The sequence below is a fragment of the Belonocnema kinseyi genome, chromosome 8, assembly GCF_010883055.1.
Source record: "Belonocnema kinseyi isolate 2016_QV_RU_SX_M_011 chromosome 8, B_treatae_v1, whole genome shotgun sequence".
Taxonomy (NCBI): Eukaryota; Metazoa; Arthropoda; class Insecta; order Hymenoptera; family Cynipidae; genus Belonocnema; species Belonocnema kinseyi.
In genome coordinates, this window is record NC_046664.1 from 75,569,290 (window position 1) to 75,584,250 (window position 14,961).

Consider the following 14,961-nt stretch of genomic DNA (forward strand, 5'->3'; position numbering starts at 1 on the left):
AATAATCCAGTTAGTCCATATATTTTCGAAAAGCGCAAGAATAGACGTAAAATCGATGAAAACAACGATTTTTCGGTATATTTTTGCAACAAACATATTTATCTGGGTTTTGGGTCGCTGAATCCGACTTTGGGGTCTAAATAGCCCAGTTAGCTCATATATTTTCGAAAAACGCAAGAATAGATGTAAAATCGTGGGAAACTGCGATTTTTCGGATATATTTTTGCAAACAAACAAAAAATATTTTTATGACCGGTAGATATAACTAACATATTTATATATTTTTCGGATCGCTGAATCCGAATTCGGGGTCAAAATAACCCTGTTAGCTCATGTATTTTCGAAAAACGCAACAATAGACGTAAAATCGACAAAAACAACAATTTTTCAGTATATTTTTGCAAGAAACATATTCATATGTTTTTTGGGTCGCTGAATCCAAATTCGGGGTCGAAATAACCCAATTAGCTCATATTTTCTCGAAAAACGCAAAAATAACCATAAAATCGACGAAAACTGCGATTTTTCGGGTATATTTTTTCAAAAAAATATATTTTTTCATGACCGGTGGATATATCTAACATATTTATATGGCTTTTTGGGTCGCTGAATCCGAATTCGGGGTCTAAATAACCCAGTTAACTCATATATTTTCGAAAAGCGCAAGAATAGACATAAAATCGAGGGAAACTGCGATTTTTCGGGTATATTTTTGCAAAAAAAAAATAAATATTTTCACGACCGGGGGATATAACTAACACATTTAAATGGTTTTTGGGTCGCTGAATCCGAATTCGGGGTCAAAATAATCCAGTTAGCTTATATATTTTCGAAAAGCGCAAGAATAGACGTAAAATCGACGAAAACAACGATTTTTCGGTATATTTTTGCAACAAACATATTTATCTGGGTTTTGGGTCGCTGAATCCGACTTTGGGGTCTAAATAACCCAGTTAGCTCATATATTTTCGAAAAACGCAAGAATAGACGTAAAATCGAGGAAAACTGCGATTTTCCGGGTATATTTTTACAAAAAAAAAAATATTTTTTCATAACCGGTGGATATAACTAACACATTTAAATTGTTTTTGGGTCGCTGAATCCGAATTCGGGGTCAAAATAACCCAGTTATCTCATATATTTTCGCAAGCGCAAGAATAGACGTAAAATCGACGAAAACAAATATTTTTCGGTATATTTTTGCAACAAACATATTTATATTGTTTTTGGGTCGCTTGATCCGAAATCGGGGTGTAAATAACTTAGTTTGCTCATATTTTCTCGAAAAACGCAAAAATAAACGTAAAATCGACGAAAACTGCGATTTTTCGGGTATATTTTTGCCACAAATAAATACATATTTTCATGACCGATGGATATAACGAACATATTTATGTTTTTTTTGGGTCACTGAATCCAAATTCGGGGTATAAATGACTTAGTTGACTCATTTTTTCTCGAAAAACGCAAAAATAAACGTAAAATCGACGAAAACTGCGATTTTTCGGGTATGTTTTTGTAAAAAAAAAATATATTTTTTCATGACCAGTACATGTAACTGACATTTATGTTTTTTTGGGTCGCTGAATCCGTATTCGGGGTCCAAATAACAGTTGTTTCATATTTTACTGAAAAACGTAAAAATGACGAAATCAGCAATTTTGGCCGTATTTTTTTGGTAAAAATGGAACTTTTAACGTTTATTAAACTTAATTACCATACTTTTATAATTTTTTTGGTCGCTTAATCCAATTTCGCGGTAAAAATAACCCAACTAGATCGTAGTTTGTCTTTAATACTCTAAACTAGCCGGAAAATACCAAAAGTGGTGGTTTTTCCTTTATTTTTCAGATGATAAAAAAAAAGTACGTCTAGTGAACTTAATCACCATATCTGTTTTTTGGTCGCTTAATTCAAATTTGAGGTCAAAATAACCCATGCAGGCAATCGTTTGTCTTAAAAACTAAAAAAACAGACGGAAAATGCCGTAATCAGTGATTTTTTCTTCATTTTTTAAATAAAAAAAAACTTTTTTATGCTTAGTGGACTTTATTACTATTTATATATGTTTTTTGGGTTACCGAATCCCTTAAACTATCGTACAAAGTTACTGAACGTTTGATTAAAATTGAAAAACTTTTAATCTCTTACTTTGCTCGAATTTTGGCGTCAATTAAAATTTTTGGGCTCTTTTATACATTTAAAAAATATATATATATTTCTTACGAAGGTGCCAGCTTACATTAACCCAGCACCTCCACTTCTCAAAATCACTGAATAAAAAAAATCAAATTCCACCAGAATTTTGGGCTCTTGAAATCCGCAAAAAAAATTTCCCAAAACCAACCTTTAACTTCCGAAATCAACCCCCTGCGAAAAATTAAAAATTACTGTCTATTTTTGTGTTTTTCGAAAGAAATATGTTATTTGAACCCCGGATTCGGATTCAGCGACCAAAAAAAAAAAAAAAAAACAGATCTACTGATTCAGTCGCCGGACAGACCACTTTTTTTGGTGTGTCGGTGTTACTATTGCTTATTAGAACTTAAATTTAAAAAAAAAACGAATATAATCACCTTGGACAAAAACGCTTATAACCAGTAAACTTTATTAAAATTAACAACAAGTCAGTTTTTTCAACAGTCCATCATAATTTCTAATTTTACAAAATCAACCTGACGTCACTCATCACTCGAGGGTGTGTAAAGTGTTTTACAATATACTCGTTCAGAACGCTTCTCGTCATGTAAGAGTAGTGTCCGCACCTAGGACATTAGTATTATTAATCAACTTGGAAGGATTCTTATAAAACAAAAACAAAAAATATATATATTATCATTATCATAATCGTAACTAGAATTTCGCAGAAAGCCAACAACACTATCAGTGAAATAACATCTAGTAGACACATCGCACAATTTTTCCTTCATGGCATCGTAGTAGTAATCGCTAATAATAGCACACAGAAAAAGGCGAGCAGTAAAAAGAAATGAGCTTTTATCAGATTAGTAACATAACAAACGTATTTTACAGTTAGTAACAATAAATCAGCATTACACAAAAAATTAAAAACTTCTCTAGCTTTAGCTTCTCTAAAACTCAAATTCTCACCTTCGCTCACCAATGCGTCCTGCGAATCACAACCCTCTCTCGAACCAACTGCCTTATCGCTCACACCTTCGACAAAATTAGACTCGTCAGCTCTATTAATCACAGGAGCCAGAGAAAATTCCTCCCTCGTCTTCTCCACATTCTTACTAATTATCTTATCTTCAATTTCTTTGGTAGACACAGCACGATCCTCATTCGAGGCGACAAAATTCGTTAATTTTTCCCGCAAGCTCGTTATTTCATTTCCAATTTCATCAATATCATTCTCAGCCGGATTCTCCCCGCCAAACTCTAATTTCTCCAATCGACCCTGACCTATCCTCTCCTCCACGGGATTTGGACGAGAGTCCGTTGCAATCGATTCCGGTTCAAAAGATTTCGTCGAATCGACCAAATTCTCCAGCTCCTGGCATAGTTTCCTGTAGACGGAAATCTCCTGCTCTGTGAAAGGTCCCACATCCTTTGAAACGGTCTGATCCTGCTCGATTTTCAACTCCAGCACAGGCTTATTCCCATTGATGTCGAGACTGTCATCCGAAACTCTGCCTTCAATTCCATTTGTGCTTTCGGAATCCAATTCTGTTTCATCCACACCTACCTCTCTGTTGATCAGACTGTAGAGATTTGCCGAGAGCGATCGCACAGCGCGCTTTTTCTTCGCGACAAAGGCCGATGGTCGCTCCCAATTCTGCTTCTCATCAGTGACACTCTTGTCCAGCGCATCTTTGCGCAGATTTCGAAAAGCCAGATCATCCGTGACGATGTCGGGTTCACATCTGGGCAGATAAATCGACCGGCGTTCGGATTTCGAAGGTTTTCTGTGAAGATAGTCACTTTCAGTGGCGCCCGTGATTGGCCCGAGAGGAATTCCAAAAGGCGGCTGCGGCTCGAGAACTTTTAAAGTGTTGTTCGCATGATGCAAATTCCGGAAGACAACATCATCGAGAGTCACATCTGGTTCCCTTCTTCGGACCTTTGGCTTTGAATCGATGTAGGAATCCCGTCGAGCGGCAAGCGGCGAAGTTATGAGGTAACTGATATTTGACAAGATAGCATGTCCATCGGAAGTGGGTCGACTTGAAGATTTGAGTCTTCTGTAGGCCATATCGTCCTTTATAATATTGGGCTCAGCTTCTGACGGCTTTGCTTTTGTATTGGCGTAATTCATGTTCCGTTCCAAATCGCTGAGTATATGCTCGATTTTTTTGTTGCTGTACTCTTCCATACTCCTTTTTTCCGCTCTCTCGAGAAGATCCTCGTCGCCCAATTGAAGACTGTTGTAGATTGCTTCCAGCTCGCAGAGAGCTTCTTCCAAATTCTTCGAACTTCTCTTTTCCAATTCTTTTTCTCGCAGACTTCTTTCCTCAAGATTGCGCTCAGCCGGCGACAATCGTGACGGGGTTTTCAATTCAGATTTGAAGACAATTTCGGACCTTTGAGTTGGCGAGCGAATCCGGGAATAGATGCCCTCCTCCTTCGGAAGATAAAACTGATTGTCTGGTCTCCAATTACTGAATCTGGCATTCTCTTTGTGATCTATTTTTGAATACTCGTAAGGAGAAACGTAAGACTTTCGAACCTGTTGCGAAACTTTCGCCTCGAAAACCGGAAGATGATCCTGATAAATATCCTCCTGAGATCTTGACTTTTTATCGGGAACGACGTCGAAATTCGTTGTCACTGGGAATATTTGCTGGGTCTGTCGGCGACGGGAGTCGAGTTTCTTTTTCTCTCGTAAGTTGTTGGCCTTGTTCTCGTTAAAGTTGACACTCTTGTCAAAGTCCGAGAAATATTGAAGCGTTTGCCTAACGAGCGGATTTTCCGCCTCCTGGATTTCAAGCTGATAATCTATCGCGGGAGGTGAGCGAGAATGATATTTGGGTAGAGTGTTTGGCGACGAAAAAATCTGCGAATTTTTATCCGACCATTTATCTTGCGAGAAACGACTGTTCGCGTCGCTTATCTGATCGAAATCTTGCGAGGACGTAATCGGTTTCAGAGATCCATTCTCGTCTTTGCACAATCGTTTTATGAATCGCTCGGCTCTCGCAGTTCTTCTCCTTCGCAGACAGACATCATTCTTCATCCCATTCTGTGGCCTAGATTCGCTCGCACTCTCATCGGTACTACTGTTTATGCAGAGTTTGTCCCTTTTCGCCTCGACTCGAGCTTTCATCTTGTCTTTGCGAAACTTCTTATTAGACCCGTCGAGCGAACCTTCGCTGCTCCGAGAGTACATGGATTCATGATAAAGAGGGGTGGATTCGAGGGGTGAAAAAATGAAGGGATTCGGGTCGGATGGCTTGCCTCTCGTGTATTCAAAATCGAGATCTTTTTTGGTTTGCAAAGACGATCGAATGGCACGACGAGCAGGTTTGCTCTTGAGAATGTTCTTGGTTTTCTTCCGCCTTAAAACAGGCGTGTGAATGCTGGAGGCATCCTCGCTAGAGGAGAGATCGCTCTCACGATTTGAAATTTTTTTGAAAAATCCACCGATTGTCCATCTCTTTCCCTTTCTCTTCTCGACTGAGCAAGGCTCTACGTCGGTCTGCCGTCGAGTGGGAGGCAAAAGACTGTCCGTTTTTGGAACCGTTTTGCTTTTGCTTCTCCACTTTTCCATCGGAACGAATTTACGGTTTCTCTACTTGATCTGCTTCATTTGCAAGTGGTTAGGAACCTGCAACAATGTCAGGATTTGTTAGTTTTCGGTTGAATTTGTTGAGTAATGTGCGGTAGCTTTGCAAGCGTTGCAGTTTATTCAGCGCGTGATTAATTGCGGGATTATATATTATATTCAGCAGCAGAGCCAAGATTTAGCGGAGAAATGTGTAGGTAATTCTAGGGATCACATCTCTGCGTTTCCTCTTTATCTATATATATTAGGGTATATCAGGGTGTTTAGAAAAAAACATTTTTTTTTATGATGTTGAAAAGTTGAAAGTACATATAAAAAAAACAATTTGTAAGCCTATTAGAGCCCTTAATATTAATATTAAGGTTTGCCTCTATTCATTTGTAATTTTTCCATTTAAATAATACTAAAAAATTTTATTGAACAATTAATTCTTTATAATAAAAAATAAGTGATTTTACAAAAATATATATATATAAATATAGAGTATGATATTTTTTTGTAGTTTTATTTGAAAACATTTGCAATTTTTAATTAGTGTTATTTTTGATCGCAGATATCTTTGAAACGGTTCATCTGAGGAACTTTGACCTTCAAACGCTTTTTTTTCTTTTTTGTTTCTTTGTTGCGCAAACAAGCCATTCCGAAGTAATTAAAATTCAAAAATAAAAATAAAATTTGTCCGTCTTATTTAAATAGAAAAATTACAAATGAATAGAAGCAAACCTCAAGGGCATGTGATACTTAGAAAATGGTCGATTTTGCCAGTTTTAGGTTCCCCCGGCTTTTTTTTCTAGAATAATAAATATTTTGTCTTAAAAATTTGGGTAAATGATATCGAACATGCTAACGGACGTCCCCACACACTTTTTTTGTGGGTTAATTTAAAAAAGTTTTAATTTAGCAAAATGTGATTAATTTGCATGGCGCTTAGGAAATAGTATCGATTTTTTCAGTGTTAGATTCCCCCGGCTTTATTCCTAGGATAAGAAATATTTTGCCTTCAGAATCTGGGAAATGATAGCGAACATGCTAACGAACGTCCCCACACACTTTTTTCGTGTTTTTTTATCAACAAATTTTTGATATTGCTAACAACGTGCGTGTATATTTCGAGGTTATGTCTGTTACAATTCACCCGAGCGTTACTTCCAAGCTACACAATATTTTTCACCGAAAACTTTGGACTTATAAATAAACATAGTAACTAATCTCAAGAAACTAACCTTGTTTGTAGCTAATCAAAAAAGCTTATTTCATAAATAATTTCCAGATTATCGGAAAGGCAGAGATGAAAAACGACGTAACCTCAAAATAATGCATAGCATTTTTTTGTTATTATCCCTCAAAAAAGAGTCCGGGGACGTCCCTTATGATATTTTATAGCATCTCCGAATTCAGTTTTTAAACATTTTCATTTTTGTGGAAAAAAGCCAGGGAAACTGTAAGTATCACATGCCCTTAATATTAATATCAAGGGCTCTAAAAGGCGCCAGAACTTTGGTTTTTATATGTACTTCCGACTTTTCAATACCATTAAAAAAATTTTTTTTAAACACCCTAATATATATGCATATGCACATATGGATGCATATATTTATATTAAGGTGGCTCAAAAACGCTTTTTTTAGAGGGCACCGATCCCCCCCCCCCCCCCCCCCCCCCCAATTTCATTCCAGATTCGAAAAAAGAAATTCCCTCATTTTTTCGATTTTAACATGCGTGGGGAAAAATCACTTCTTTGAGTTTTTGGAATAATTTTTTAGGGTTCAAAAAAATCTGACAGGAAAGTATGGGGGCTTGTTGAGAATTATCCAACGAAGAATTTCATGTATCAAATATATGGGCTTGGCACCCCTAACACACCCCCACGAGTACCTCAAAACTACCCTTAAAACAAAAAATGTCAATTCTTCATGAAATCAACGTTTTCAACACTATATTCTGTTTTTCAGAGTGGCCGCTAGACTGGAAAACCGGGAATTTTATGGGACCTGGGAAAACCGGGAAATGACAGTGAATTTATTTTTTGACAGGGAATTTTACAACATTTTTAGAATAAAAATTTTGTTCAACTTTGATTTTAACCGTTTTAAAATAATTTCCTAACCTGTGATTTTTATAAATTATTATATCATTTCCTTCAGAATGCTTAATTCCAAAATATTTCACTTTAAAAATGATCCATTTTAGATTTTAATTTTTAAGCATATATTTTAATTTAAAGAATTTTAAAATGCAGTTTTAAAGGTTAAAAAATTAAAAATTAGAAGTTTTTAAAATCGAAGATTTTTAAAAATAAAAAACAAGGTGACCGCCGGACCAGGAAACCGGAAATTTTACGAATTTTCAGAATAAAAATATGCCCAAGTTCAATTTAAACAGTTTTTAAATTAATTAAAATGCAGTTTTGAGGATTTAAACAATCAAACACTAAAAGCATTTGAAGTTGAATTTTTTTATATAAATAAATATATGTTTAATATTTTTAATAATTTTAAATATATTAACAATATTAAATATTAAATTAAAATAAAATAAATAAATAAAATTAAAATATTAAAATATTAAAAATATAAAAAATAAATATATTTTTAATCATATATTTTTATAAATATAAATAAATAAATAATTTTTTTTCAATACAAAATTTCATGATTTGTCAATAATATATTTTTAATTCATAGTTTCAGGTATTCCTTTATATTATTTTTTTATATTAAATTTAATTAATAAATTTATTGATATGTTATTTCTATTAATTTTGTCAGCTATTAAAAATGTAAACGTGCGTTTTACTATTTTCAAATTAAAAATAAATGCATAATAATATAGTCATAATTAATGAAAAAAGAATAAGTATTTAATATTTAGCAATACTTCACTGTTCATTTAAGACGAGAAAATTGAAACCAAATATTTAAAAGAAAACAATTTGAAACTGAATTGTTTTACATAGAAAGCTTTCAATCTTTAGCATAAATAATCATTGAACACTTATTATTTGTAGAAAAAATTTGAGTAATTTTAAAAGATATGTAGAAGTTTCGAAAAGATTCAAAATTAATTAAAAACTTGAAATTATTTCAAGTAATTTAAACGAAATGTGTTAATATTTTTTTCAGAACTTATAAATATAGTTTAAAATTAATTAAAATTTTCCTACAATTTTGGAAAATTCAGCAAATTAAATAAAATCCTTAAAATCTTCCATGTTCATCTTTGGTCATTTTTTAAATCTCTTAAAATCTTCTTAAACTTTCTGTTACAATAATTTTTCAAAGTGAAAAATCATCTTCAATTTTCCTAAGAATCTTGAGAAAATTTTTATTCTTTTCTAGTTTTTCAAAATTCTAAATTTTTTGTTTCAAATCTACAAAAATCTAAATTTCATTTTAAATACGGCTGTAAGTATTTCAAATTATTTCAAGTTCTAAATTTAATTCGAATCTTTTTAAAACTTCTAAATATCTCTTAATATTACTCTAATATTTTTACAAATAATAAGTTTTCTATTATTATTTATAAATTCAAATTTATTTTTTTTTATTTACAGGATTTTCTACAAGTTATAGAAAAAATTCAATTAATTTTGAAATACATTTAAAAGTTCTGACTAAAAATTCAAAAATGATTTTGAATTTGGAAAAATTTAAAACTACTTTTAAATTTTTCAAGATTTTGAAATAAAATTTTAAAGCTTTTGAAGGACGCCTAGACTATTTAAAATAAAAATAATTTAACTTCTAATTTAAGAACTGTTAAGTTAAAAAAATTATTTTTCAATTTTTAATGTGTCTAGCTTAAAATTATTTCAAATAATATAATTTTGAAAAATTTTAAAGTTCATTGCTTGATTCTTTAATTTAGACTATTGAAAATGTTAACGTGCATCGTTTATTACCGGGAATTTTTTTCATCAATTAAAACGGCCACCCTGTTTTTTTTCCTTACAATTATTAATATTGGCCTAGTAGAATATTTATCATCCTTGGTTACTTAATTTTTTACTATTTAAACAAATGGAATTTGTTAAAATAATTTGGTTTCGATTTTTTAAAATAAAAATTATTGCTGTGGGTCTAGTGGAATATTTCTCAGTAATATTTAAGTAATAATTTTTATTTAAAAAAAAAATCGAACAATGTTGATAAATATTCCCCTGGCGAAATATTAATAATTTGTTATTTAAAAAATTGAAAAATAGTGAAATAATTTTAATAAATGTTCTATTAGAACATTAGTAATAATTTTGAAGGAAAAAAAGAATTGCCGAAAAAAATTGTTTAACCCTTAAAAGGGACACTTCCGTAAAATTACATAAAGAGCATACTGGGTATTATTCACCCAAGTGTATTCAAACGTGTGCTGTGCCGACGGTATTGGATAGTTTTTTACAAGAAAATCAATTAATGATGTATAATCTATCTAGTTTAAGGAGAAAAAGGTTTCATATCAGTTTTTGAAATTTAAAGTAGTTAAAAACAAATCCTTTTTGAAAAAAAAATAATAATAAATAACTTATTTCACTCTAAAATACAAAGCTTTTTAAGTTTTGAATATTTTTACTTCTTTTACTTGAATACTTCCGAGATACGGCGCTTCAAAAATAAAATTAATCTTAGTGTTGGTTCCAAAGAAGGTATTTATTCTAGAAAATAAAAGCTTCAATTTAATGAAAAATGAAACATCATATTTTGCGTGATTAAACAATTTTATTGATCTTGAAATGCGCGTAAAAATTATAAAAATCAAAATTATGTGAAAATTATATAGAAAAATAGGTTTTCATGTCATTTGTTAATCTGGCGTCATATGTTCCATTTTCTTGAATTTGATACGTTTTGTTAAAGCGCAAATAAGTCGCTGGGTGTTCTACACCCAGTATGCCCTTTAAGAATTAAACAAATTACATTTGCTCAAATAATAAAAAATTAATATACCAACGTTAATAAATATTGAACTAGACTAATAGTAATAATTTTTAGAGGAAATAACGAATTTTCGAGAAAAAAATTATTTAAACCAATTCCATTTGTTTCAATAATTAAAAAGTAATTAACCAATAATAATAAATATTTCACTAAACCAATATTAATAATTTTAAGTAAAAAAGACGAGAATAAAGTGTTCAAAAAGTCGATTTCATCAAGATTTGACATTTTTGGTTTTAAGGGTAGTTTTCAGGTACTCGTGGGGATGTGTTAGGGGTGCCAATCCCATATATCTGATAGATGAAATTTTTCGCTGGATAATTCTAGCATGCAAAAAAAGTTTGCCATGCAAACATGTGCCTCCGGTCATTTCAAAATCCCATTTAATGAACATGGGGAAATTTTAAATTTTCGAAAAATTGAACTCTATACTAATAACTTTTATTTTCAACCCACCCTCAACCTCCCATGACTTTTTAAACAATGTTTAATTGTTTAAACAAATGTGAATTATTTAAACAATTATTTATTCCCAAAGAATTAAAAAAAAATAATCGTATTTTCTGATTGAAATGTAATTGTTTGTCATTGTTTGGAGTAGACAATTTTTCTTAAAACGTTATGTAATTATTTAAATAATTATTTATTGTCCATTTTCAATTTTTTTTAAAAATTGAGCCAGAGATATCAACTTTCTTTTGAAAATAGTATCCTGTGCTACGTTTTGTTGAATAATTACGTAGTTTTGATACATTTCTTTTCATGTTTAATAAATTTAGATTTTTTTAAAGAATCTTTATTTGTTTCAGCAGTTTTTTTTCGATAGATAAAAAATCAAATAAAATAGAATACATACTATTATGTTTCTGACTGTATAGTGTATAGAAAGAATACATTCACCAGTTTTCAATTGTTTAAAAAAATAGAGATTTGTTAAACATCAGAAGAAATGTATCAAAATTATGTAATTATTCAACAAAAAGTGACATAGGATACCAATTTGAACCAAATTGGACATCTCACGATCAATTTTTAGAAATTTTGAAAATAAACAATAATTGTTTTAATAATTACATAATCTTTTTTTTTTAATTTACTACCCCAAACAATGATAAAATATTACATTTCAATCAGAAAATACGATTATTTTTTACATTTTTTGGAAATAAATAATTGTTTAAACAATTGACATTTGTTTAAATATTTGAAAATTGTTTAGAAAGGCATGGGGGATATTCAAGTTGTCCATTAGCAATTATTTTAATGAAAAAGATGATGGAAATTGCTAAAAAGTAACAATAATATATAAAAATGTAGTTTTTTCCATTTTAGGGTCATATTTGAACGTTACAATTTCAATTGTTCTATTCAAAAAAATTTAGAAGTTTTAAAAAATGCAAAATTAATTTAAAAAACGGCCTAATTTAAAACAAAATACAGATTTTTGCAGATTTTAAACAAAAAATCTAGAATCTTTTTAAGAATTATGAAAGGCTTCAAAAAAATAAAAAGCATTTTCTTAATATTCCTGGTAAAATTGAAAATCACTTTATTCTGAAGAAATAGTTTTAAGAGAATATTTAAAAGTTTTAAAAAGATTTCCAAAATTAAAAAAGAATTTTTAATTTTACAGGATTAAACAAAAATTTAGGAAGAATTCGAATCATTATAAAAGATATTTAGAAGTTCTAAAAAAAATATCAATAATAATTGAAAATTTAAATAAATGTAAAATAACATGTAGATGTTTCAAAATTTCGAAATAAAATGTTGATTAAACTATTTAAAACGATTATAATTTAACTTTTAATTCAAGAAGTTTTTAGTTTATAACAAAAATTTAATCGTACAATTTTTAATATTTCTAGCTTAAAATTGCTTTAAAAAAATTGCAACTCAATTTTTATTAGTTTAAATGCAACATTGATTAGGTTTAGAGTTCCAATTTTTTTATTTCTATGACCGTGAAAAAAGTTTGCGAGCCGGGAAATAACCGGAAAATTTTTTATGTGCTTTAAACGGCATTCTGAAAAAATGCAAAAATCACGGATTTTTTGTAAGAAGTAACTGTAAAAAATAATCAGGGCTGGCACACAGTTACTATTAATCCCTTTTTTCTCATATCACTTTTTAGGCACTTTTTCAAATGAATCTATTTCTGAATTCTCTCAAATTCTTTTGAAATATTCCTGGATATTTTGAAAGATACCGAGAAATTTTTAACAGATTTCAATGAATTCAAGAAATTAAAAAAATTTTAGAGTAATTTTAAAACCTTTCAATTAAAAATCTTTAGCGAATTTTAAAAGATTAAAATTTTTTTATTAATTCATTAATTTGAAGAGATTTCAAAGCATTTAAAATATTTTACGATAAAGAATTTTCTAAAATTTCGGAAGATAGGGATATTTTTACAAATTTCAGAGGATTTTATAAGATTGCCGGGGAATTCAATGTATTTTCTAAGACTTCAGAAAATATCATGTAATTTCACGGGATTTTATCATACATTAGTAGATTTCAAAGAATTTATTCATGAAAAGTGAGGTATTTTTTAGGGTTTAAAAATGGAAGAGATTTGAATTTTTTTTTGGAATTTACCCTGAATTCTTTGGAATGTTTTTGATTTATTCAATTTACTTTAATTCCTCTAAATTTACATAATTTTACTTAATTCAATGATTTTTTTTGTATGAAAATATTTTTTCATATAATTGTTCTTTTAAAAAATTTCAAATGATTTAAAAAGATTTTAAGTGATTTAAAATATTTTAGGTGATTTAAAAAAATTATGATTTTTCAAATATTGTTTGCAATTTTATTTGGAATTCGCCCTGAAATCTTATTAATTTATCTTGAATTCTTTTTAATTCTTTTAAATTATTCTAAAATCACTCAATTTTACCGAATTAAATTAATTAAATTTTTTTGTTAAATTCATCTTGAAGTATTGTAAGCGTACCTAAAATTCTTAGGAATTTCATCAAATTCTTTTGAATTCGCTTTTAATTTTCCTAAACTCATTTCAAACTTACCGAATTTAATTAATTTTTTGTATATTTTTAAATTGTTTTCAATTATTTGGGTTGCTTTTTAAATTCAGCTTCAATTTTTATGAATTTCATCGAATTATTCTCATTTTCCATAAATTTGTCTAAATTCAATCAAATTTTATTGAAATAAATAGACTTTTTCGAGTTCTTTTTAATTTTTTAAATTCATTTTAATTCTTTTGAATTATTTTATAGTCATTACTCACTGTTTAGTTATAAGTTAATAAGGTTTCAAAGATTTGAAGTGATTTGGATTTTTTTAATTCATCCTGAATTCTTATAAATTTACCCTGAATTCTTTTAAATTCTCTTTCATTCTTTAAATTCACTTTAATTCTTTTAAATTTATTCAATTCCACTTAATTCAATTAATTTTTTGTTTGAATTTTTAAAAGATATAATTTATCCTGAATTCTTTTCAATTATTTGGAATTCTTCTAAAATAGAGGTTTTTCTGAATTAGAGCAAACTAATCATGAATTAAATTTTACATAAATAATTTATTATTATTTATAATATTCTCCTAGAATAATGCTAGAAATATGCTGTTTTTTTATAAAATTTTCCACTTTTGTATTCCATTTTTCAATTAGAGTGAGTTAATAATTAATAGAATTTAGCAAACCTAATTGTTTAAACAAATTATTACCAAAAAAATTATTTAAACAATTTATTATTTTTTATAACTAAAAGCTGCCGGGTTTTCTGAAAATTTCAGCTTTTCTTTGACTTTTTTGTTAGCAACAAATATTGAATATTAATATTAATTTAAATAAAGAGACTCTCAGTAACTGCTTCAAGGAAAATTAACAAAATAGTAAAATGCCCGAATTGAAAAATTCCTGAAGGAACGACTGAAAAATCACAAAAAATAAAATTCCTGGCACTATAAAATTGCCAATTAGAAAAATTCGCAAATAATAAAATTCACAACAATTTATAATATTGCCGAATTGGAAAATTCTCGAACAATAAAATTCCAGAATTATAAAATTCACGAATTTAAACAATTACAATTTTTTATAAATATGTTTTATGGATAATAAATACAATAATGATTTTTTAAAACTATTTTTAATGACTAAAATTTCAAAAATTATTGCTTGAATTTAAAATAATAATAATTTTACATAAAATAATTTTTTAACATTATTGTATTTATAATGAATGAAACATATTTATAAAAAATTGTCATTATTATATTCGGGAATTTTCCAATTCGGATATTTTA

At 29.3% G+C, this 14,961-nt stretch overlaps 1 protein-coding gene across 2 annotated transcripts; it reads right to left on the reverse strand.

Moving 5' to 3' along the window:
• Positions 1 to 2,572: 2,572 nt before the first annotated feature.
• Positions 2,573 to 5,784, reverse strand: LOC117177904. Of its 2 annotated transcripts, XM_033368984.1 has the most exons (2): positions 3,112 to 5,784; positions 2,573 to 2,765 (listed from the first exon to the last, which is right to left on the reverse strand). In XM_033368984.1, exons 1-2 carry the CDS (start codon positions 5,729 to 5,731, stop codon positions 2,743 to 2,745), a joined length of 2,643 nt encoding a protein of 880 aa, XP_033224875.1. In that variant the 5' UTR covers positions 5,732 to 5,784; the 3' UTR covers positions 2,573 to 2,742. The 2 variants fall into 2 exon arrangements, with proteins under 2 accessions (XP_033224875.1, XP_033224874.1); XM_033368983.1 differs by having other exon boundaries at positions 2,573 to 5,784.
• Positions 5,785 to 14,961: the final 9,177 nt, after the last annotated feature.

Coding starts and splice junctions, on each gene's coding strand:
- LOC117177904 (XM_033368983.1), bottom strand. CDS start 5,731: ATGGAAAAGTGGAGAAGCAAAAGCAAAACGGTTCCAAAAACGGACAGT.